Below are 27,267 nucleotides of genomic sequence, written 5' to 3' on the forward strand. Positions count from 1 at the left end.
TAGTTCATTTAAAGTGGAATACCTTAATATTATTGATATTGATGCTATTACATGTTGTCATATAGTATATTGTATAAGACTCATTGATCTATATTATTTTGTTTATTTTGAACAATAAACAACAACTGGACTTGGTAGTTTATTTTCCTTAGAAAAGCTTCAAGTTTACTCCCACTTAAAAAAATTCCGAGTGCTCATGTTGTTGTCACTGGGCAAAAAGAAAATTTGCACAGCACAAGATTTTTGCCCACACAGGTCATTACAAATTAGAGGGAACACTGGGGACCACATAAACTCATGCAATTACCAATAATACTACCTTCATGTCGGCACATGGTAACTTTGCAAATGCAAAATGTGACTGGCCTATTTTTAAAATCACAAAATGATGCAAGGCAGTCAGAAATCCAAAAAGCAGAGGTGGTATGGTGAAAAAGAAAGCCAAATTTGTGCAGAGAGCATGCTAAAATGGCCAGAACGACAATCAGATGGCATGAGAGGCTGCAGATGATGCAACCAATGAACTGCGTAAGAAACTCAGCAGGTCAGGCAACATCTCTGGAAGTAAAGAAATACTTGGTGTTTTGAGTTGAGACTTTGCATCAGGACTCCTGATGTAGAAAGATCATCAGGCAGCCTAATCATGAAAATCAAAACGTTAATATTTTCACAAATTTAGGACCATTTTGAACTTTGACTCTTGCATCCACATAGAAGAATATAAATGCTGCAGCTTCAAAAAAACTTTCTGCTTCAGTTTTTAAAAAACATGCTTACTATTACTCAGAAGAAATGATTCATTTTTTTGACACTAAGAATAACTTGAAGATTTGTTCCAAAATGAAGTCTAGGTTGTTATAAAATAAATCAGTGAGCTGAATAATCCATTCATTTTTGTTAACACTTGAATTTGTTCTACATTATTTGGCAGTAAAAAGATCTATGTCTGCCAAAGAGCAGTGCACAGAAATACTTACCTATGAATTTTATACAGATGCATATATAAAGCCAAACCAGGGCTTACAATAATGACAATCTCAGAGCAAAATAATGGTTTGAAAGTTTTTATTTTGCTTGTGACTTTCATTAAATATATTTTTGTACGTTTTATAACTGAATCTGTTTTTTCCCCAACATTCAGTTTGCAAATGTTAAGTATACTCTTCTCATGATAATGGCTTTCAATCATTTGCTCCATCTGTCAAACTACCTTATTCTCAAAGATTCCTGATCAATCGCAGCAAATGGCTGCACTGAACATATTAAATTTAACATGGCAATATCTGAAAAATGTGGAGACAATGTATTTATCTATTTTGTAGGAAATTTCAGTTGGTTGAATTGAACAAATATGACAGACCTACTACCCACAGGGAAAAGTTTTTTTTGGGATTAAGGTGACTATCTAGACCCATTGATTGGACTTTTTGTTTAAATAATTTTAGTATGCAAAACTATTTTTCAATAGCAACTAGTGAATACAAATATCCAAGTGAAAAACACAGCCTTAACATTTCTAAAAGGATGAAGACAGTGAGTCTCATTTCCCCATCTCATAATTAAAGCTTATTCCAGGTTCCAATGATGCAATAACATTTAATTATAAGTCTGACATATTTAGCAGCAAGTAATTTCAATTTGCTACAACCGACTGCATTATGTACACAAGCAGCAGTCATTTGCCTAGAAATTTATCTCCTGTCTGCAGAGCTAAATGTGCCATATAGCAGTGATAACATGGTGTGCTCTGCACAGAATATATCAGGCTGTATTGGTAGGGATTTTTGTGGTGCACTCTGCAACAACACATTGCCACTACTACGTAGCATGTTTGACACTATTCGTCAGGGGCGTCATAGTAATGTAGTGGTTCAGGCAACACTTTAAGGTACCGGCAACCCGGGTTCAATTCCTGCCTCTGCCTGTTAGGACATTATCCCTGCAACCACGAGTTTCCTCCCACAGTCCAAAGACATGCTGGTTGTTATGTTAATTGGTCATTGTAAATTGTCCCATGATTAGGCTAGGACTAAATCAAGGGATTGCTGGGCGGTGTGGTTCGAAAGACCAAAAGGACCTTTTCTACACTGTATTACAACAAACAAGCAAATAAATAAATAAATAGAAAAATAAAATCAATTAAAATCATTAATTTCTGCCACAATCACACATCACACCCATACAGTGCAAAAATAAGATAAATGCTAGGACCACCTGCAAAACAGTGTTTACATGTCCTGTAATAAAACAACGAGACTGTTCTCTCATTAGTGCAAATGCATTGTTTTAGCTTTGGTGGTTATTCAACAAATTATAAGTGATTTTTGTACGAGGCAGCAAAGCATTCCACAACATCTTTCATCTTCTACTGACAACACTGATGTATTGTGCATCTCACTTACACTATACCCTGGGAGATACTCGGTAGGAGCAGGGATAACAAAACATAGTTGAGAAGCCTCCTTGGTACTGCAACAGTAAAATGCCTTACCTGTGGAAATTTAGAGGACATTTATAGGAAGATTATGGGTAAAGCTATGCCTTTTTTACTGTGTCAAACAGAAGATTACCTTAGGGTTATCAAGAAATATTTTAATTCTCATTTTGGGCAAGTCCTTTGGAAATTTTGTGAGATTTTTTTTGACCCTGCCAAAGTATTGTGTAGTGAATGGGAACAAATAGTATCATGTCAGGCACCAAGTATCGAAATACAGAGAAAATCTCTACAATCCCTCAAAAATGAATCTTAACTTATTTTTAAAGGATACTCTCTATTGCAATGTAAATCCTATGGATTAACTGAAATAGCCAAGCTAGTTTAAATCCTACATACACTGGCAATTAGTTGGAGAATGACCACATGGGTTTCTTATTGCCTACAGGTAGTTTCACTCTTTCAAGTCTAGAATCCATTAAGAACTAAATGCTAACGATAAAACAGCATAATGTTCACATCCCCCAAATTCTGTACAGTAATTATTTTTTCATAGAGACTGTATCTAAAATAAATTACATTAGTATGAGTATAATATACATTGTTAAAAGAAGGATAAAAATATGTGTCTTTGTCTCACCTGTAGTATGTATAAGGAATCAAATTAGGGATTTCTAACACCTGGGCATCTGGTTCATTCTCCACCTCATACAGCAAAACCCATTCTTCATCCTCTCCAATCACTCCAATCTGAGAAGAGAAACATTGAAGTATGGATGTGAGGAGATATAATCTACAATATTTAAATAAGGAGGTAAGTTGCATAGTTTACTGAGCAATAACAAGAAAATAGGCAATAACGAAAAGCATTTTCATTCAAACATTTAACATTTAAAATAAGAATACTGTGTTTCAACACTTCAAAAATATAAATGTAAACTCATTATTAGTTTTCTTAAGCTACTTTAATCAATCTGTTGAAAAGTTATAATCAGATTGGAAAGATAATTTGTTGTATTTGGTTTATATTCAATTTAAAATTGGAATTTTTTTGTATAGAATATACTGTATACAAACAACTTGCCTGTATTACTAATTCCTAAAACATTTTGACATAGTTCTGTGTTCTTCTGCCAAAGATCTTTGCAACTTATCTGGGAAAAGGTACTATTTTTGATGAGTGAGGTATTTTCTTGTTCTGGTGGAGAGTTAGTCCAGTAACCATGTTAACTTCCAGGTATATCTGTAATTTTGCATTATCAGCAAACTGATATTTTTCTTAGATCTTTTAAATACTATGACTAGAAAATGCTCAACACCCTCCTTGAATAAAATTGGTTTCTTTGACATTAATATGGTTATGGTAGTGAAGCAGGAGACATTTTCTCCAGTTATTCCCTGACTGGAATAAATAGGAGAAGACGATTTTCTAAACAGGGAGTGAATTCAGAAATCAGAGGTGTAAAGGAACTTGGGAGTCCTAGTGCAGGATTCCTTAAAGGTTAAATTAGTTATAAGGAAGGCAAATGCAATGTACTGCAGATGACATTCTAACTGGTGCAACACCGTCTGGTATGGAGGGGGCACTGCTGCACAGGATCGGTAAAAGCTGCAGCAAGTTGCAATCTGTGCCAGCTCCATCCTGGGCACTAGCCTCCCCAGCATTGAGGGCATCTTCAAAAGGCGAGGCCTCAAAATGCAGCATCCCTCACCATGACCATTACCCAAGCCATGCCCTCTTCTCATTGAACTCATGAACACTAACTAGCCCACTACTTACTTACTTTAACTTTATATATATTTATTTACTATAATTTACTGTTTTTATGTACTTCAATGTACCACTGCTTCATAACAACAAATTTCATGACATACGGCAGTGATATTAAACCCTGATTCTGAAGTTAGCTTTCATTTTGAAAGAACTAGCTATGAAAGCAATGATGCTGAGGTTTTATAAGGCATTGGTCAGACTGTATTTGGAGTATTGAGAGCAATTATGGTCCCATAATTAAGAAAGAATGTGCTGGCATTAGAGAAGGCCCGAGAATGTTTACAAGAATGATTCAGGGATCGGAAGGGTTAACAACTGAGGAGTGTTTGATGGCTCTGTGGTGTACACACTGGAGTTTAAAAGAATGATGGTGGAGGGGCGGGGGGAATGGCATGGGGTATCTCATTGAGTGCCAAATCATGAAAGGCCTAGTAGCGTGAACATAGATAGGATGTTTCCAATAGTGGGAGTATCTAGAACCAGAGGGCATGGTATCAGATTAGAAGGATGTCCCTTCACAACGGAGATAAGACAGAAGACGTCTCTTAAGAACAGATATGAGGAGGAATTTTTCAGCTAGTGGGTGGTGAATTTGTGGAATTCATTGCTACAGACAGCTGTGAAGGCCAGTTCATTGGGAATATTTAAAACAGAGGTTGAAAGTCTGGATGCCAGATGTTACAGGGAAAGGCAGGAGAATGGGGTTAAGTTCAAGAGCCACAAAGCAATGTTACAGTCTCTGATTAGACCACACTTGTAGCATTGTATTCCGCTCTGGTCGCCTCGTTATGGGAATGATGTGACAGCTATAGAGATGGTGTAGAGGAGATTTACCAAGATGCTGCCTGGATTAGGAAACATGTTGTATGAGGAAAGGTTGCATGAACTAGGGCTTTTCTGTTTGGAGTGACAGAGGATGAGAGGCAACTTGATAAAGATGTGTAAGCTTATGAGAGGAATAGACAGAGTGGACACTGGAACCTTTCTCCACAGAGTGACAGTGGCCAGTACCCCAGAGAATATTTGTTTAACGTGAGTGGATAAAAGATTAGGAGTAGCTTTCTTTCTAAAATGCAGAGAATAGTAGGTGCCTGAAACCCATTGCCTGGGGTGGTTATAGAGATTGGTACAATAGAAACTCTTAAACATTTTTAAACAGGCACATAAACATATGAAAACCGGCAGGTTATTGACTGCACAGGAAGGAAGGGTTACCCTGATTAACGAGGTAGGTCAGCACAACTTCCTGGGCTGAAGGACGCACACTGTGCTGTAGTGTTCTACACTCTATGTTCTAATAAAGGCAAGCAAGCCATATGCCTTCTTTACCATCCTATCAACCTGTGTAGCCACTTTCAGAGAGCAATGGACTGAAGCCCGAAGATCCCTGTGCATATTTACACTGTTCCGGTTCTTGCAACTTCTGTCAGTCAACATCTGATCTCCCAAAGTGCAACACCTCACACTTGACCAGGATAAATTCCATCTGCCACTTCTCCACCCATATCTGCAACGGATCTGTACCCCACTGTCTCCTTCTGCACTTTCCTACACCATCCAGAACTCCACCAATCCTCATATTGTCTGCAAAATTACTAATCCACCCATCTGGTGATCTCTGTGAAAACAACTGCACTATATGGAAAGAATACCACTCGAGCAAAAGTGAATCAATTAACTTTTCATCACATTTACAAGGAGCGCTATCCAGGAAAGTAGCACCCATTATCAAGACCAAGTAGGCCATGCTCTCTTCTCGCTGCTGCCACTAGGGAGGTGGTACAGGAGCCTGAAGCCCCACACCACCAAGTTCAGCAAGTTATTATCCCTCAACCATCAGGCTCTTGAACCAGAAGTGAAAACTTCACTCACCCCAACACTAAAATGATTGCACAACTATCCACCCCTTTTAAGGCCTCTACAACTCAAGTTCTTGAGACTTATTACTACTTTTTATTTTGGTATTTATGCAGTTTGTTGTCTTTTGTACATTGGCTGTTTCTTCATCCTTGTTGTGTGCACTTTTTCACGGATTCTCTTGGGTTTCTTTGTACTTACTGTGAATGCCCATAAGAAAATGTTTCTCAGGATAGTATTTGACGATGCATATGCACTTTGATAATACATTTACTTTGAACTAAACCAATTGGCTCTTGATGCAGGGAGAAATGCAAACCACTGAAGCCTTTCAAAACTGCAGGGCAGCTGAGAAATTTATTTCAGCAAAACATGCAATGGTTTCTGGTTCCCAATGAATCTGGACATTGGCATAGCGTCAAAACATTGATCATAAATAGGAATCACAGATTTATGCCTACCTGTTTTTTTAAAATATAGGAAACTAGGATTGCCTAATGCAGGGGTCACCAACCTTTTTGGCACTGCGGACCGGTTTAATATTGACAATATTCTTGCAGACCGACACAACCGGAATATAGGTGATAAGTCAACTATAAGTCACTTATAAGTGGCTAATACACTCAATTTTGTTTCTAAAAGGGTTTATCTAACGAATTTAATATTAAACACACAGCGCATATTTTCCTCACATGAATATAGTGACAAGTCAATTATAAGTCACTTATAAGTCAATAGTATCATATCATTTTCAGTAACATTTGGATATTAAACACAGTGCATATTTTCCTCGTATGAACATATAAAATCATTGCAACGCACCAATATTGCTGAATCAGTGGGAGCCCTGGGCTTGTTTCCCTGCAACAAGATGGTCCCATCGAGGGGTGATGGGAGACAGCGATACTCGAAGGGGGTTCCTTATGTCCAGTCTATTCCGCAATTTAGTTTTCGTTGCATTCACTGCAGAAAACCCTGCTTCACAGAGATATGATGTTGAAAATGGAAGCAACGTTTTCAGTGCTTTCGTGGCTATCTCAGGATATTCAGCCTTGACTTTGATCCAGAATGCCAAAAGAGACGCTATGTCAAACATACTTTTCAGCCCACCGTCATTTGCAAGCTCGAGGTGTTGATCTTCTTCCCACGCTGACATGGATGATTCACCGGGGACATTCACAAATGGGTCACGGACCCATTCCTTTGCACGTCTTGGGTCATTTGCGGTTGGGAAGTAATGCTCAAATTCTGTCGACAGCGAAGATAGGTGATTGTGCACCAGCTGTGTGAGAAGGACGGTGCAGCCTCCGTCTCTCCCAAAATCCCAGCTAATGTTGGGAACATGTCAGATATGCCCCCGTCCACTCGCTATCCCCACAGTTCCAGTTTGGCTTTGAAAGCAGATACTTTATCTGCCAACTTGAAGACAGTTGTCATTCTCCGCTGAAGTGACAAATTGAGTTCATTGAGCAGGTTGAAGATGTCACACAGATAAGCGAGTTTTGCCATCCACTCCTCGTCACCAAAGTGTGCTGCCAGTGGTGACTTTTTTCCTGAAAGAAATCTCTGTAGCTGCTCTCTTATCTTAAAAACCCTGGCCAGGGCTCTCCCCCTTGATAGCCACCTGACTTCAGTGTGTAAGAGAAGGGGGTTGTGATCTGCATCCATTTCCGCGCAAAGCTGCTCATACAGATGTTTCTTAGCCTTAGCAATACGGCTAGCCACTCAGGACTACGCTCTCAGAGCAGCAGCATTTGTGGAGATGGTGGATCTCAGCACTTGCTTCTGTCCCGCTTGCTCACGTTTTTTCCACTCAAAAAACTCAACAGGTTTGTCTTTAAGTGCAGGGTGATTGGACTCAAGGTTCCAAAGCAGTTTTGAGGGCATCATTGCCTCATTAGACAGCTTGTTTCCACATATCACACACAGGGGGCTTGGAGCGTGCCAGTCACCGGTCGCATTAAAGCCATATTTTATGTACGACTCCTTGTATTTTCTGTTGTAGGTAGCTTTCTCTTTTTTTGCAGTCTCGGCCTCAGCTGTCTCTGCGTTATCATCATCATTAGGCCTTTTATGTTCCCTACCACTTCTTCCAAAGAAACTCTCAAGCGACTTTTGTTTTTTACTCATCATACTGCCAAATCATATCGTTTCCTTGCGGCCCGGTAGCACATGCTTTGCGGCCCGGTGGTTGGGGACCACTGGCCTAATGCAAGATTATTCCTCAGATGTTTCTAATTATGTGAAATTTTCCTGCTTTTATGCAGCTTTTATTAAACAGATTTCGGGTTCTCCATGCGTTCAGTGAAATTCAGCATTTTGCAGCATCATTCAAACCTGGTTATTTGTTTTATTATAATGAGATGACAAAGAAAACAAAATACTTTGAGCAGATACACACCAAGTAAACTAGCTGTTTTCCTTCCCAAAGTATAGCATGTTGATATGATAAAAACAAGTTTGAAATACAGGTATGCGTCACTTAACATCCACGATACGTTCTGTCAAATCGGACGTTATGTGATTTGGACGTTGTGCGAACACCATATTATACTTAGCAAACCTATATGGAGTACTGTAGTGTACCTGTATTGACTAAATCCATGTCATTAGCAATTTCTTCATATCCGATATAGGTCCCTCTCGCATTTTCGTGAGCCTTGTAGTTTTCAGTGAAGCCGATCCTTTAACAGCTTTGAGAATTTTTTCTTTGTCTTTCAGGATTGCTGTGATTGTCGAGTGCGACATGCCTAAATCCTGAGCTGGTTTTCCACCTTCATATTGTTTAATAACCTTTTGTTTCACTTCCAAATCAATATTTTTCCGTTGCCTCTCGCTGCTGCTATCACTAGGAGTGGTTTTGCTGCGTTTGGAAGCTATGATGCACTTTACAGTAGTATTTTCAGAAGAAAATTAAACAGAGAGGTAACGCTACTATGCTCAAGAGACGCGTGATACACGAAATTGGTTACGTCTGCTACGTCATGTTCTCCGATCGGGAATACGGACGTATATGCAATCGGACGTTGTCCAAACGGACATTAAGCGGCGCACACCTGTATAGTGAATAGGTATATACTTATTGTGTAGCTACTCACTATATTTTAAAATGTTTTATCATATCACTATAATAAAACAAATGTAGGAGGTGGGTGGGGCTTCACCAATGCATCGTCTATGCCAGTGTGTTCAGCAAATAAAATTCTTCATACTTTTGCTAAACGTTACTTGAAACAAAAATGCAAAGGGAAAGCAATGCATTATTAATGGAACAATTAGAAATTTAAAACTTGAATTATTTTTCATTTTTGTCCTAAGCATAAAACAGAAAGGCTAAATATATTTTACGTACAAGAAAGATTGAAGTCCTCAAAAAGCGGGGGATAACAGTGACTTATATACTGGTGCAGCTGATACATCAGCCTTATGATAAATCAAAGCAATCTAATGCTTTATTAACTCATGTATTCCACTTGGCAGTTCAGGAAACCCAGTTTGCATAAGATCATAAGACATGGAAGCAGAGATGGGCCATTCAGCCCATCGAGTCTTCTCTGCCATTCCATCATGGCTGATCCCAGATCCCATTCAACCTATACACCTGCCTTCTCGCCATATCCTTTGATGCCCTGACTGATCGAGAAATTTATCAACTTTTGCCTTAAATATATCCATGTACTTGGCCTCCACTGCAGTCTGTGGCAGAGCATTCCACAGATTCACTACTCTCTGGCTAAAGAAATTCTTCCCTACCTCTGTTCTAAAATGTTGCCCTCAATTTTGAGGCTGTGCCCTCTAGTTCCGGATACACCCACCATAGGAAACTTCCTCCCCACATCCATCTTATTTAGTCCTTTTGATATTTGGTAGGTTTCAATGAGATTCCCCCGCATTCTTTTAAATTCCAGTGAGTACAGGTCCAAAGCTGCCAACTGCTCCTCATATGTTAACTCCTTCATTCCCAGAATCATCCTTGTGAACCTCCTCTGGACTCTCTCCAATGACAACACATCCTTTCTGAGATAGGGGGCCCAAACTGTTGACAATACTCCAAGTGCAGCCTGACCAGTCCCTCTACACTTCTGATGTTTGAACCTTCTCATTTAGATAACAGTCCACCTATAGTTCCTTTTACCAAAATGCATTATCATACATTTCCCAACACTGAATTCCATCTGCCACTTTTTTTGCCCATTCTTCCGATTTGTCCAAATCTTTCTGCAATTGCATTGAGTCCTCAGCACTACCGACCCCGCCACCTCTACAAATTTTGCTACAAAGCCCATTAATTCCATAATCCAAATCATTGACAAACAATGCAAAAAGCAGCAGTCTCAATACTGACCCTGAGGAACAGGGCATTAGGTATCAGAGTGGGGATATTTTATCACAGTTGCACAGCACAATACATTGGTGAGACTACACTTGAGTACAGTTTCGGTTGCTGTGTTAGAGAAAATACATCATTAAATTGGAGTGAGTGCAGAGAAGATTTACAGGTATGCTGCCAGAACTTGAGGGGAGAGGTTGGGCAGTTTAGGACTTTATTCCACGGAGCATAGGAGATTGAGGAGTATGCCTTAGAGGTGTACAAAATCATGAGGGGTATAGATAAAATAAACACACATGGTTGTTGTCCCTGGAAAGATGAACTCAAACTCAAGTTTTTGTCATTTAACTATATACATGCACTTGGGGAGCTTACAATTTCTGCAAACAGAATACAAAGGAAATGTTATCGATGGCAAGATAATATATCATTTTTCCCAGTCCCCATTCAGTTTCTTGTCAGAAAGATGATTGATAATTACTGAAGATTTGCATCGTAAATTTGCCCAATACCTGTCCTTCCACTATCCATTTTGAGATGGTTGTTTTTCCATCAAACCCTGGCTGGAACTGCAACATGGCTGATCGGGGACTGATATTGGAGATCACAAGATTAGATGGTGCACCCGGGAGCTCTGTAAAACAGTTTAATGCACAGTGTCATTCTTTTTTTTCCTTTCACACTGAACGTTGATGAGAAAGCTAAAAGATTATTGCATTATCGAAACCAACTGAACTTAGAAATTGTCTGTTTGCACCGTATTTTGGGCATTATGCAATTCAGTATCAATAAAAAAGGCAAGCGCAAAGGAAAATTATGGACTTATTAGGATTTACCTTTTGGGTTTTACATAAATCTCACATGATAGTACATGCAGGACCCCAAGCATCTGCAGTAGCATCAATAAAGTACTAATCAGTTTTGGATGTTGTGCCTAGGGTGGGCCATCCAGGAAGAAGCAGGTTTCAATAATCTAGCACAGTCTGCTTCATTATGACCATAAGTGCACGATCCTAACTTGGAATGTAGCCCAGTGGTCCTCTTTAAGCCAACTAAGTCATAGCAGTTCTTCCTCGGGCCTACAATACCAGTTTGCCCAAACCTTCCCACAGCAAATGCCACCCATATTCAACACTGCTTCTCCCGCACACACAGTATACAACCTCCCCTTGCTGATTTTCAGCTGAGTCTCACAACTACCACACTAAACACTAATATTCCTCCTTTGAATTTTGTTTCCCATTACCCACCGATCTGCAGGCAAAGCTGTTGCCTTTACTTTGCCTGACCTTCCAGCAGCTGATGACAAGCTCTGCAAAAGTCCCACTCTCACAAATTTAACTGGCTCTGAGATCCCGATTCTTTCCACAAGCTGATCCTCCCGTCTGTTGTCATGTCCCTCCCACGCAATAATAATCCCTCTCTCAACCTCTTGTATGTCCCTTAAACCCTTGCAACACTGAATCAGGTTTATTGTTGGCAGTGCAAGGCCCTTTCATCGGTGCCCATCACCTTGGGTCTCCAGCAGGAGCGTCTTAAACAAAACCTTCAGTGCCTCATATATGTATATTAACATTATAGAAACATTCAATATTTTTGGCTGTTCTGTAAGAAATTTATATATTTTGCACAGTAAATCCATCCTCTATTTTAAAGATTTAACAGCAGGGCACATGTTCTCAGTTGTTAACAAATCCTAACCTACTGAAAGAGTGAAGGTACAGTACTAAATGGATCCCAATAACAAAGAAATATCTCACCTGGTGGCACTCCAGATGAGATGGCAGATAATGTTACTGCTCCACTCCCAGCTGCTGTCATGGCTGCCACCTCAATGGTATATGTAGTAAGGGAAGTCAGTCCTGTTATCTTGTACTCTAGTGTTGTGTTTGACAATTTGAGGCTCACACGACTATCGTTTCTATTAAACACCTCCCACGAAACCTGGTAACCTGTACAGGAGATGGATTTTCAACAAGCATTAATCCTTGTCTTTCTTTTCGAAGCAGATTTGTCTTATTTTTAGAGTGCATCCTTCATCAGTGAAACTACTCTGTCAGCTTGTGGCCTGATATGATTTAAAGTGACACAGATCAAAGTCTTCATACAGGAAAATTGATTGAATGGCAATGATACATACAAGCTCATGACATAGTGTTGAAAGCAATTCAAATATTGAAAATAGTCAGAAACACTAGTGTTCTCTTGGAGCAGAACTTATTGATCTGCTGCCCAAACTTGTCATCTGCTTGCCTGGCTAACCCTATGGACAAAGCAAACCCTTTGCACCCGAGTTAACCTTAAGGATGGATTCACCTTAACATGGATAGAGTTTCACTTGTCCTCACCTACCACCCCATGGAGCCTCCATATCCAACATATCATTCTCCACAATTTCCGCCAACTTCAACGGGACCCACACACATCTTTACTTCCCCTACTCTCTGCATTCCACAGGGATCATTCCCTCCATGATTCCCTTATCCATTTGTGCCTCCCCACTAATCACCTTCCTGGTGTTTAACCCTGCAAGTGTCACATCTGCCCCTTCACCTCCTCCCTCATCTTCAGTCCTTCCAGCTGAGGCAATACTTCACCTCCGAAATTGTTGGGAACATCTATTGTATCTGGTGCTCTTGATGCAGCCTCCCCTACATCAGAGAAACCCGACATAAATTGGGGAACCGCTTTGTCGAGAACCTCAGCTCCATCAGCAAAAAGCAGAATTTCCCCATGTCTAACCATTTCAATTCCAATTCCCAACCAGGTTCTGACATGTCAGTCCAGGGCTTCCTCCTCTGCCACGACGTTGGTGGAGCAACACCTCATATTCCATCGAGGTAGCCTCCAACCTGATGGCATGAACATCAATTTCTGCAACTTCCTGTAATTTTTCCCCTCCCCCTTCCTTCTTCTTCATTTCTCCACTCTGGCCTCTTATCTCTTCTCCACACTGGCTTATCACATCCTCTGGAACCCTCCTCCTTCCCCTTGTCCCATGATCCACTCTCCTCTCCCATCAGATTCCTTCTTCGCCAGATCCTTGTCTTTTTCACTTATTACCTCCCAGCTTCTTACTTTATCTCCCCTCCCCTACCCATCTATCTTCACTTGCCACCTTCTAGTTTGTCCTTCCCCTTCCCCCACTACCTTATCCGGCATCTTCCCCCTTCCTTTCCAAACCTGATGAAGGGTCTCGGCCCGAAACATCGACCGGTTACTTACTTCTGCAGTTGCTACCAGATCTGCTGAGTTCTCCCAGCATTTTGTGTGTGTTGCTCAAGGGGTGACAGAATCTCAGGCACACATGACAATAATAAATAAGACATCAGCTGGTTTCTCTATTCAAGGCCAGTGATCCTTTACTGGATGTTTCTTAGATCACTGAGCAATCTGCACCATCAAAGGGTTAACATTCACTTTCATCATCATCTGTAGTAACTCTGATACAGTACTTCCAGTTATGAGTTAAAATGAAGAATATTCAGGAATGCTCTCAAGGTTTCTGCATGCAGATAAATTTTACTCTTTCATCGAACATTTTGTCAGAAATACATGCAAGCAGAACAAAAATTTGGCATAGAGACATGAGCCTATCAGCTCAGAGTGTGGCAGACTAAATGATGCTATGCAAAGTGGCATGGAAGCACAGATGAGCACAAATCAGAACACTTGTCAAAATTTTACATGTATTTTTTGAAAGGACTATTACTGAAAGATAATGAGTATATCAATCTTTTATTGCCCTGGGTATATTGAACTGCTTGAGTACTTTGCATAGAGGAAAACCAGGCAGATGGTAGGGTGGGTCTGGGTGGGGAAGAAATCCCATACCTTTAAGGGAGCCCATCAGTTTCTGTGCGTCAATTTAAATGGATGAAATGTCGCGGGTGGCCTCCTCTATTGCTAAGCTCTGGTAACTTCTATTATTTCTTAATGTACTGTGTCTGCATGTCCAATACACTCAGGCATGTGAATAGAAAATTCTGCCAAATATAAGGCAAAAAAAAAGGAATTTCTTTAAGAGTTTGAGATGGAGTGTTTAGGTACAAAGATAATTTCTCTCCTAATTTACCACCCAAAGAGCACAAATCTCAACTCAAAATTGTTGAGTCTGGTAACCAAACCAGAGCATAAATGTCACGTTGGCCCTTAGCCCAAACATCTGCTGTTTATGGCAACTGATAAACATCTGAGAGAATAAGATAGAGGCATGTTTCTGTTAACTGCTGCGGAGTACATTGCAGTTTGGATGTTGTAATGAAATAGGTCTGAGAGTGTCTGCTGTTCCTGCAAGCTTTGATCTTTTAATACTGTGTTAAGCAGTTCAGAAATGGCAGGAGAAGCAGACACAGCATGTGGAGGTAATGATTATGAAGTGTGATATCAGAACGCTTAGGTATGTGACTCAACTGAAAACAGAGGGAGCATTAAAAAGCAATCAATCTTTGTATGACTCAGATTCTGTACAACAAATACCAGTAACCTTAAATCACTGGTGTAGATTGTATGTTAGTTGTCTTTTATAGCAGAAACAATTGAATATACTTAGAAAATCATCTTATTTTCTAATGGCAGATAAAATAGAGCACAATAATTGGTACTTCTTAGTTGATTCTTTTGAATAGAAACAAGAATTTTCCTTGTCAGCATTTGAACTAAAATCTAAAACTGAACGCGACACAGTTAATAGAGCTGCTACTTCACATCTCCAGCAACCCCAGTTCAGTCCTGGCAAAGGGAGTTGATACGTTCTCCATAGGGAGCCTCAGTTTCCTCTCACATCCCAAAGACGTGTGAGTTAAGAGGTGAGCTGGCCACAGTAAATTACTCTTTAGCACACGGGTGAAAGGGAAAATTCATGGGAGATGACGGAAATGTGGGGTGAGTAGATTGGGATTAGTGTAAACTAGGTGTAGGAGGGTACTCGTCTGGTAAGGACTCAGTGGGTCAAAAGGTCTGCTTCTCTGCTGTGTGACTCCATGATAACTTTAACCTCTGAAGAAACCCTAGTGGCGATGTACAACCAATAAAAAACAATTATTAAAATCGCATTAATTAAAATATAAACAGATTTCATTAACAAATAGTCTCAATAAGTCTTGAATGACTTGAATAAAGGGAGGAGAAGATGGCGGTGCAACGCAGTTTGCAGCGGCCACTCCGGTGAATGATGTCTGTAATCTGTCAAGTAGGATGCTGCGCGCAATCCTGATTTGATGGAGACAGACGTGAGAGCACAGAGGAACATCTGGAGAAACTTCTGAAAAGCCTTCTTTGCTGCCGCTGCTACTGTGTGATCCAGAATCTCCAGAGGAGAAGGTCCCGAGTCCTCCACTTTGCTTGCTGCTCGGCGGACGGGGTGGGGTTGAAGCGCTCGGCAGAGGATGGTGCTCGGGAGGCTGTATCGGAGGGGCTGGTCAGAGGTTCGAAGTTTTCGGATGGACTCAGAGTCGGCTGTGGTCGGGTGCTTCCAATGCATCGGCAGTTGTCGGCGCTTGGAAGTTTATGGCAGGGAGAGTTTCTCCCTTTTGCCGGCTGCTATCGGGACTATGAGGAGTCGATCAGAACTTTGAGACTTTTTTTTACCGTGCCCATGGTCTGCTCTTTATCAAATTATGGTATTGCTTTACACTGCTACAACTATGTGTTATAATTATGTGGTCTTGTCAGTGTTAGTCTTTGGTTTGTTCTGTTTTTTTTGTGATATCACTCTGGGGGAACATTGTATCATTTCTTAATGCATGCATTTCTAAATGGCAATAAACGAGGACTGAGTGTCCTCATAATCTAATGACAGCAAATTATCATGTCTGAAATTGACAGATTTTTGTCTTATTAGTTTCCAAAATATAATTTTTAAAAATAGGTTTATCTAAAACTTCTAATCTAGAAGCACCTTTAATAGGATAAAATTACTTCCGGGGTTTCATGATTACATCAGCAAATAAATTTGAAACTCAAATATTAGAATACATAATTAATGCATGTCCCAAAGGAGAGTTGGGAGGGGTAACAAAGTAAAATGGTTTTGGGAGGAAATTCCAATTGTTACAGCTTTGCAATGAAAGAAAATTAGATGCAATGATACAAAAGAGGTCAAATTGGAAGAGTGCAGATAGCTGAATATTACAGGACTGGAGGACAAATCAGAAACAGGGAGTGGTGAGGCCATGGGTGGATTTGAAATTGGAATTTTAAAAACAAGGTTTTTCTTTAACAAGGTCTGTGAACACAGACCTTGACTACTACAAAATTATCTAAAGTACAAAATTGGCTCCTGTTGTAAAATCAGAAGTAACAAGCCTTGGTGTTCAAATTTGAATTTTAAATTCCACATAAAGAAGGTGACCCGAACAGCATTTCTACTCTGAAGAAATATTACCAAAGTATGCCTGTTTCTGTCATGCAATGATGCTGAAAAACTAATTCATACCTTTACATCAAATAGACTAGATTACTGCAATGCACTTTTTACTGACCTTCCAAAGCAATCTATTGACAAACTTCAACTCATTCAGAACGCCGCTGCTAATCTTTTAACCAAAACTAGGATGAGGGAGCAGATCATTCCCATACTAGCTACTCTGCATTGGCATCCTGTATCTGTTGGAATTGATTTTGAAGTCTTCTTACTTATTTTTAAAGCTCTTAATGGTTTGAGACCAGAGTATATCACATGATCACTTTCGTTTTATAAACCCGTTTCAGCTCTCAGGTCTTCTTCTGCTGGCCTCTTAAATTTAAACAATCTCCCTCAAAAGTTGATTGGCAGGTCAGCTTTATTAAACTACACCCCTAAACTGTAGAATTCAATTCCTAAAATTATAAGGGATGCAGACTGAGCTGACACTTTCCAATCTATTTATTTAACCTTGCTTTCATGTAACATCTTTTTGTCTTTTATCTTCATTTTTTAATTTTGTCTTTTATTTTCATGTTTGCACTTTATCTCATTGTAAAGCACTTTGAGCTACATCGCCTGTGTGAAAAGTACTCTGTAAATAAGTTACTCTTATTATCTGAATCAAAAATGCTTGATAGCAGAATTTCGGTTCAGATTAAATTCATCTTTGTCAGCAATCATAATAATCCTTGTGTTGCACAACACAATGCATTTTTTTTAAAACTAATCATTCTTGAGGTGAAAGTGTCACTTACAACGCCAGCACTGATATTACATACCCGATTGTTCTCAAGAAGGTATTTGTTATTGAAACGCTACAGTCCATATGGTGATGGTACTACCATAAATGTCTTTGAGCATGCACTACAAATTAGCAGCTGGGTGAATTTTCACATAACACTGTGGAAGCAGATTTTAAGGTTCCATAGGTCTGCAAAGGATTTTGTGTAATCTCAAATCCCGACACGATATTTGGTTTCTGTTTAACATAATGGGGTTATTGACAATTGTTCACTGTCTGATACTTAAAGGCTTATGTAGCAAGCATAAGTTATGTGACAGTATGGTTAAGTTGATTGGTGATATGATAAGATTTGTGAAACAGAGAGCCAATAGATTTTTGAGGCATGAAATTGAAAAATTGAAGATAGAAACAACTGGCTTCTGTTATCTTGAAAGTAATACTTGCTTTCTAAAGTACTGTTCACAATTATGTTTGTCATATCATAATTCTCACTGTCAATATTCATCTGAAACAGACTATAATCCTGTTCTTTAATATGTTGCAGTAGGAATTGGTCTTGAATAAAAAAAACAGAAAATGATGTCTCTATTTCAGAAATCTGAACAGCCAATAGCCTAAAAATTCTTCAGTGATTGAAAATGTGCAGTAACTATGTGATCACAGCAGGCCATGAGCTTCCATTTCTAAAATGCTGAATGTCTCAGGATTTCTTTATGTACAGAGGATTTTATGGTTTGTAGGAGGTGTGATAGAGCGTGTGGAGGACAGAACGTCTCAGGCAAAAAGGGATCAAGAGCTGTGTGACCTATGTTGTATGCAGGCTACACATGTGCCAATGAAAACAAAACCCAGCTGTTTTTGGATATGGGGCTCGGGAGAACTCATCATTAATACGGAGGGCTTAGAAGAAAAGAAAATCACAAATTTCATGATCCATCTCATAAATCCCACTCAACACACACAAAATGCTGGGGAAACTAAATCCCAACAGATAAATAAATATAAATCCCAATTTTGGTTATTGATAACCAAAACAGTTGGATATCACATATAAACATTAGTCAATATCTTAATATTTCTGTTTTATTGTAAGCCCACTGCTCAAAGAAACTGTCTGTATTTCAATTTTGATGAGTACATTGAAGAGATTAGTTGCAATATGATTGGAATTGAAATATTCATGGGAACTGAGCAGCTATCTGATAAGCTATTTCCATTAACAAAAATTGCAGTGCATAGAACAGGTGACCAATTCATTACAGTTTACCAAAAAATGTGATAATTCACTCAAGATCTAATGGAATATTGAATACAGTGAATTGTGCACTTAATAGACCCAGATCAATTACAATATTGAAGCAAGCTATTCAATGAAATTTTGTGCATTGGTGCATATCACCTTCTGAACAAGACTCCTAATCCCAAATGCTGGCTCACGTTCCAAATCACTTCATTTTTCCTTCTGTCCATAAATTATCCAACCTTCTTTTAACACTGGTACAGTTAATGATTTCAGTTACCAACTCCAATATTAGATAGATCACCTTCACAATGTCCTGTGTAAAAAAAAATCTTGTAATGCTCTATGTTTTAAATAACCTTTGATCTTTTGTGTATCTCTGCCTTGTTTCAGTCCCTCAAACTGCTAGAAACTGCTAGTTTCCTACCCTTTTATTGGTTTACAAACCACGACGCAATCATCTCTTAATCCCTTCTGATAAAAAGTCTTTCATTCTTCTGCTAATCAAAACCTTTGTCAGAAGTAACACATAAAAAATGCAGGAGGAACTCAGCAGATCAGACAGCATCCATGATAAGGAATAAACAGTCGAAGTTTCAGGCTGAGACCCATCACTGAAATTTCAACTGTTCATTCCTTTCGTGATCCACTGAGCTCCCCCAGCACTTTGTATGTTTTACTCTGGAGTTCTAGCATCTGAAGAATCTTCTGTGTTTATAATCTTTGCTAGGAAATTATTATTTCATACAATTGAATCCACAATGATTGCAATCTGTGAGATTATGATAAAATCAAATATCTTCCACCAGTACTTCTCTCATTTGTAAACAGTAGCAGGGAACAGTTTCAATCACTGAAACAAGATGGCACAAAGTAATCTTCAACTGCAACATCCGTTCGGTGCTCATCCAGAGCTAAAATACTCATTGGTCCAGCAATTGATACTTTGCATATGAGGAGGCATCCGCTGACATTTAAGGGCTGAATGGGAAATCCTACAAAAAATCGTGGATACAGCCCAGTTCATCACAGGTTAAGCCTTCCCAACCACCGAGCACAACTATATAAAAAACTGTCGCAGGAAAGCAGCATCCATCATCGGCCCCCAGCATCCAGGACATGCTCTCTTCTCACTGCTGCTATCAGGAAGAAGGTATAGGAGCCCTAGAACTTGCACCACCAGGTTCAGGAACAGTTATTACCCCTTAACCATCAGGCTCTTGAACCAAAGGAGATAACTTCACTCAACTTCACTTGTCCCATCATTGAGTTGTTCCCACCACCAACGGATTCTCTTTCAAGGACTCTTCATCTCATGTTCTTGATATTTATTGCTTATTTATTTATATTATTGTTTCTTCTTTTTGCATTTGCAGAGTTTGGGGTCATCTGCACTCTGACTGAGCGCCCTAGTTGGACAGTCTTTCATAGATTCCGTTACAGATATTATTCTATAGATTTGTTGAGTATGCCCACAGAAAATAAATCTCAGGGTTGTATATGGTGACACATATGCGCTTTGTTAACATGTACTTGGAATGTCACTTAAAATGTCTGAAAGCATTGATTATAGAAGTTGCACTTTGATAACTAGCATTTGAATGAGTATCCTCCCCAAACATTTTCAACAGACTGGGAGTTGGTGGAGATGATGACCAAAAATAAAGACACAGAAGATGCTGGAAACACTTAGCAGGGTAGGCAGTATCTGTGGAAACGACAGTAGAGCTAATGATTCAGGTTGAAGATCTTTCATCAAAGCTCGGTAAGAGGGTTACAACGGTAGCTAAAGTTGCAGAAAAGGTGATGGAAAGGATAGATCGGACAAAGGAAACCTCTTTGAAACAAAGGGTGAGGGGTGGGATTGCCTGGGTATGTTATATTCCCCTTTTGCTGGAGAATAAGGGAGGAAAACAGGAGATGGAAAATCTTGCAGAATAAGGTGAGCTAGAATATTAACCCGCTGCACACACAAAATGCTGGAGGAACCCAGTCTGAAACATCAACTGTTTATTCCTGGACATAGATGCTGCCTGACTTGCTCAGTTCCTCCAGCACTTTGTGTGTGTTGTTCAAAATTTCCAGCATCTACAGAATCTCCTGTGTTTAAGATTAACCTTTCGTTTTCTTTTTAACTCTAACTAATTAATGGCCCACATCCTACTTAGCACTGCCTGTTTCTCAAGTACATTCCTGCTCTGCTTTCATTGTTAGAATTGCCTTATGGAGCTCTTCACATCTGAAGAACATGATATGGTGTCATCACTGGTAGCAACCAGTCCTCAGACGGTAGAAACTGAGACCCTACTCTTAGACTATAGCTCATGCTGTCAAAGACCTTTCCACCTATCTCCAGTAACTAATTTCAATGATTAAAACTTCAAAAATTCTTTGTAAAAAAAATATGAAATAATAATAGTATTCCATCTAAAAAAGGACAGAAATAAAGAAAGCAAAAGAAGAAGCATAGGTAAACCTAAATATCCAGTGAAGATCGGCAGCTCCATTCTAATGAAGGGAGCTTAATTAGATAGAAAACACAGATATGGAAATTACGAACCCAGTGAGTTGCGAAAAATATCCAGCTGCTTCTCTTTCAAACTGCTGGCAAAAGGTAAGCACAATTCAGGCCAGTACCAACAAAGATGAATGTGCAAGGAGAATTAAAAAATACGAGTGCTATTTGTAATATGAAGATGTTGAAAGGTTTTTAAACAGAACCCAGTTTCTGTGCTTATACCTGCTGACCTCCGCTGTTTGTACATGACTTCCTGCTGTTCACACATTCAGAGCTTTCTTTACTCCCCACAGTGGATGTCCTGCCTGCTCTTATTTATAAAGAATCCTCTGGACAATCATTTCCTGATTTCACAATCCTGATCTGGCTCTCACATTTTACATTTTAAGTTTGCTATTAATGTTCACTTTCATTTAAATACTTCAATTTCAACTAGTTTCAGTGTTAACACTTTATTGAATTATGAAGAACTTTGCAAATGGATGATTAATTGCTAACCTACTGAGTTGTTAGATCCTGTTTCATCTAAATTAGTAGTTGCTTTAATTTCTTAATTCATTCAGGAATGATGTTATGCCTTCTAGTTTTGCATGCAAATTTGCAATGTCTGATCTCTTCTGTAGAGATGATAACAGATTGAATTTGACAATTTAATTTTCTTAACTTATCTCCCAGCTGTAGTAAAGAGTGGTCTATGGGGCAGGGGCAGTGGGAAGGAGGAGGTTTGATCTAGCTGGGAAAGATAGGAAAATGGGGTTTGTGGGAAACTAGACTATCACTGAGGGTTAGGCGAGGATATGGATCTTCAGCAGGAATCCCGCTGGTATGCTGCTGTCTGATGGAAGAAGCCGTGAGCTCTACTGTTGAAGGAAAACTACAAGGAAGAATTGGATTTAGTCCACAGCTTCTTATCTGATGCCCAATTTTCTGGGCTGGCAGCCTGACTTCTGTTCTGTAGCCAGTTCTTTAAAATTAAAAAACATGCTGCTGTACACGATGCTGTCGAGAGTATTGTTTGCAGTTTGGGCCAGCAAGCTATAAGAAGGATGTTATTTAGCTGGAGTAGGTGCAGCAAGGTTTCACAACATTCATATAAATTCACAAGGATGATATTGGGACTGAAGGACTTAAGTTACGAGTAGAGACTGGAAAGGCAGTGCTGTTTTCCCTGAAGTCGAGGTGGTGGAGGTGACCTTACCGAGGCATATAAAACCATGAGGGGCATACGTAAGGGGAGGTTGCCACGGTTTTTTTCAGAGGGTAGAGGAGGGCATTATTTTAAGAAGAAAGGGGACAGATTTAATAAGGGCTTGAGGGGCAAGTTTTCCATACTGAGGGTGGTGGGTTTGTGGAAAGAGCTGCTAGAGGAACAGGCAGCAGTGCGTCCAGTTACAATATTTAAAATACATTTGGACTGGTTCATGGATAGTGAAGGATGAGGGGGATATGGGCCAAATGCAGGCAAATGGAACTAGCTCAGGTAGGTAACTTGACCAGTATGGATGAGGAGATTTAAGAGCGTGTTTCTGTGCTGAATACCTCTATGACTGTGAAACAGTTGTAATAAAAGGTGAATCGAAACATTTTTCCACCTGTGAGGATTCCGTTTTTCTCCTGTGGTTCTTGCCAGCTGACTTTCAAAGAGGTATCAAGGATTTCAGAAAACATCAAGTGCCCTACGGGTCCTGGTCCTGTGAAAATGTAAAAGAAGACAGTTAAAGACAGTGATGGGTAAATCCAATGTAGCACTCAGTTATTACAGAAAAAAAAACACTGAAGAGCATCAGATCACATAACCCACAAATTCAAGGGGTTACACGTATACTCTGAAATCATGAGACAATTTCAAATGGGGGAGAAAAAAAAACTGCTTTTGCGTTGCTTATCTTATTTGGACATTTTTCCAGTAAGCACTTCAGGACTGACACTGGGGTGACATCAAATTACTGCTGAAACCACAGCATGTGTGGCACAGTAACATCCTAGTTACTGCATCAGACAAGTGTCAAATTTATAAATTGTAACCACACAGAGTTAAACTGCAGTACAACAGTACAAAACATTGTCAAGAATAGTTATTGTATTTAAATATGTAATAAAGGTCTATGTTACCTAAACCAGATAGTGCAAGTTGACAGGAGCTCGGTCAACAAAAAAAAAAATGCACATGCTCATGATCCAGGAGTGCCAGTCACATCACGATCTCTGTTGTATTTTAAACTTCTAAACTTTAATGGCCAGATTGATTTAAAGTTAGGACAAATTATTCAATATAGGCACTTGGCAAAAGTAATTTGTCTAGGATCTTTTTCTCACATGCAAGATAAATCTTTTTAAGCGCCTTTACTTTGACTGTCAGTTAAAGCACATAATATTTCAGAAACAGCAGGCACAGCTTATGGCAAACAGACCGAAATCGACCGTCTAGGCAAGAAAACAAAGCACATTATTAAGCAAAAGCCAGAAAGATAAATCACCTTTTGGAAAAAAATACAGCTGAAAATTTCAGAGGTAGTGACAATTAATGACAGCGCGTGCATGTGCAAATTACAAAAGTCCCTACTGTGTGTCCTCTAATGGGGTAAAAAAAAATGCCTGAGGTAACGTACTGGAAAAATGTAAAACACACGACTTAAATTTATAAGATGCTAAAGAAAACAAATTTCCTGTATGTGTGAATTTCCTTTTTAGAATTCTATTGTATACATAAAGAGGCTTTAATTAGATGCACAATTAACCTGCCTTTATTTGAAGTGATCAAGTCAACCATACCATATTTGTAAGAGAATTAGAATGAGGTTTAATATCACTAACATATGTTCTGAAATTTGTGGTTTTATGGCAGCAGTACAATGCAATACAGAGTATCTGTAATAAAAACCATAAATCACAATGAAGGCGGAGCTTAGTCAATATGGCGATAAATGGCAACTTCTTTGCTTGCATCTTCAGAAACAGCTCTATTTCCATTTTTGATATCTATTTTTCCCTTAAAGGGTTCTTTTGAAGACCTTGACCTGGAGTTACACGCTGACTTCGGTTCTTTGCAGGAATGGGACCCACCTGGCCGTTATCCGACATGCCAAGGGCTCGCCTTTGGAGGCCTAGGATCTCGGGGCTCTGGAGACAGGCAGATCAAAGGTCGATGTCCTGGACCAGCGTGCCGTGAGAGATGGAAGATCTTTGGGCACAGAGTTTGGAAAAAGCGACGCAAGGGACTTTTAATGTTGTAAACCAGCAGGTTGTTTATTATGTCTCCTCTCTCGTTGTGAAACAGAGACAACTCTTTCTTTCTTATTAGGGAGAGAGAGAGAACCTGTGGTATGTTGAATACTGGGTGAAAAAGTAGTCCTTGTGGTAACAGCAAGTCAGTGTCTTTGCTGTTGCCTTGCTCACGCTTGAGAGCTTGGTGGCAGTGCTGATGCTTTTTGTTTTACAGTGGAGGGAGGGAAGAACGTTGCTTGTTGCCACTTACGTGCAGGAGGGAGGGGAGCTGGGGGGCCTTTGGGATTCTAACATTTAACTGTCATTCAATCTTTGGAGCATTCCTCTGTTTTCGTAGAAGGTTGCGAAGAAAAAGCATTTCAGGATGTATATTGTGTACATTTCTCTGACATTAAATGTACTTTTGAGACCTTTGAGAAGTATATATAAATAAAAAAAAAGAACATTTAGTTAAATAATCGATGCAAAAAAAGGGGAAATATACTGTTCATAGTGTGGCTAGCACTATTGTTCAATGGTTTATCACCTTAGCTGGTGGCAAATTTCATGAGTGGCCAATACGAGAGAAAGCCAGCATGCATTATTGCTGCGCCATGTGCAGGCGGGAGTTTATAAAACTGTGTCCGACCTGGGAGACATTCAGTTATGGAACAAGAGGAAGGGCTATTGAAGTGGTTGTACAGTCTAGCACCAAAGGTTTTGGCGGACAGGGTAGAGTGGCCGTTTAGTCACATATTCAGAAGACAAAGGGAGCAGATAAGTATGGTTCTCAATAAACAAGACATCCATTAAGGGGCATGTTCAGAGCTCCATGCACATTCAGTGAATAGAGGGATATAGATCACATGCAGGCAGATTTGGCATCGAGGTTGGCAGAAACATCACGGGTTTAGGGCCTGTTCCTAGATCGTACTGTCACATATTCTAGTTTCTGTATGCCAACTGGCTGTGGCACTACAAAGGTTCATTGGCCTCACTCAAGGTAAGTAACTCTGTCTTCAAATGCACCACTGGCTTCAGCTTGGTGTCCCAAATTTCCATCAATGAACTACCAAAATTCTCCACCAAGTACTTATAATGAACACTGAAATGCTCTACTTTACCATATGCACTTCACATATGCCTTGCTCTTCTACTCCCCATTAACTTGCTGGAGAAAATGGTACATACAGTATCCAAACGTTAGGTGGGTCCCTGTAATCCATAGCTCTGTATATTTCCATACTTGTAAAACATGTTGCTGATAATGCCAGCATCTTGTGCCTGCCAATTTATACCCTTGAGAAGGTGACAGTACACCTCTTTCCCTATCCCATGATCAGCTGTGAGTCCCTAAGTGTAATGGTGTACACGTGTATCTCTTTCATTTCCAACATAGAAACATAAAGAACCTACAGTGCAATACAGGCCCTTTGGCCCACAAAGCTGTGCCAAACATATCCTTACCTTAGAAATTACCTAGGGTTATCCACTGCTCTCTATTTTTCTGAGCTCCATGTACCTGTTCAGGAGTCTCCTAAAAGACTCTATTGTATCAGTCTCCACCACCGTCACCGGCAGCCTATTCCACACACTTATCACTCTGCGTAAAAAACTTACTCCTGACATCTCCTCTGTACCTACTTCCAAGCACCTTAAAACTGTGCTCTCTTGTGCTAGCCATTTCAGCCCTGGGAAAAAGCCTCTGACTATCCACACGATCAATGCCTCTCATCATCTTATACAACCTTCCCACATATCCATGGCTGGTTTTTGTTTCGGATCTCCCAACATTTGTACCACAACAGTGGAAGCTGTAGAAGTGGGAGCAGAATTTGAAAATGAAACAATAGCTCTGCTAACACAAGAGAATCTGGAAACCCAGAGCAACACATACAGAGGAACTCAACAGGTCTGGCTGCACCAATGGAGAGAAATTAAACAGCTGACGTTTCGGTCCAAGACTCCGACTGGGGAAGATTCTTGGCCTGAAATAGCAACTGCTTATCCATCTCCGTAGAAGCTGCCTGACCTGTTGGGTTCTTCCAGCATTTTGTGTGCATTACAATAGTTCTGCTAGAAGCTGATAGTTACTGTACATTTTAAAGAAACCTCACCTTTTTATAGAAAGTCATGTTGTACCAGAACATGTGTAGTTGTCTTCAAAGCACAGATTTAAGCAGGTTTTCAAGATCTCAATCATGCCATAACCAATGCGGTCCATGTAATGCGGACAGTGTTCCCTAAACTACCAACCACTTTATAACCAATTTGCTTAATGGAATCACATGTTCCAGCAGAATTATCTGTACAGCTTCACTTATTATTCTGAACCGTCACTCACACTCTGACACTGAGGAATTCTGTCACCTGGAGGAGCACTACATGAGATGAGTCACTAGGCTTGAATGTCCTTCAGTGTACCATGTAACAGCCCAAATCTCAGCTTTTTTGTAGAACATAAAGGGGCAACCTGATGGGTTAGCAATGATGCAGTGAAAATATATATACCTGTTATGCAAATTAACCACTGCCTTGTGAGTTCAGTTTACTACCATCAAGACTGTGGATACCAGTGATCAAAGGAGCTTGCTGGGTATTACAGCAATCTAGCAATCTGTTCTCCACAGGTTATTACAATAGTAGAAATGCCTCCGTGATTGAGGTGGCAGTGGCTCTGTGAAACAGGAACGTACTCTTTCCAAGGATGAAAGCATTCATGAACCCATAAGTGCCACTTCACCTGCGACATTCTACCT

The 27,267-nt window shown here is 39.8% G+C and overlaps 1 protein-coding gene across 2 annotated transcripts in view; it reads right to left on the reverse strand.

The window, feature by feature from the left end:
- Window positions 1–27,267, reverse strand: part of sdk1a (sidekick cell adhesion molecule 1a) — a 779,580-nt gene that overhangs the window by 151,095 nt on the left and 601,218 nt on the right. For both annotated transcript variants that reach the window (XM_063058961.1, XM_063058960.1), the window contains exons 20-23: window positions 22,897–22,995; window positions 12,156–12,347; window positions 10,908–11,029; window positions 3,075–3,184 (exon numbers count right to left, since the gene is read on the reverse strand). In XM_063058961.1, coding sequence (XP_062915031.1) covers window positions 3,075–3,184; window positions 10,908–11,029; window positions 12,156–12,347; window positions 22,897–22,995 — 523 coding nt within the window. The remainder of the gene's footprint in view (window positions 1–3,074; window positions 3,185–10,907; window positions 11,030–12,155; window positions 12,348–22,896; window positions 22,996–27,267) is intronic.

Source organism: Mobula hypostoma, chromosome 9, assembly GCF_963921235.1.
Source record: "Mobula hypostoma chromosome 9, sMobHyp1.1, whole genome shotgun sequence".
NCBI classification, from domain to species: Eukaryota; Metazoa; Chordata; class Chondrichthyes; order Myliobatiformes; family Myliobatidae; genus Mobula; species Mobula hypostoma.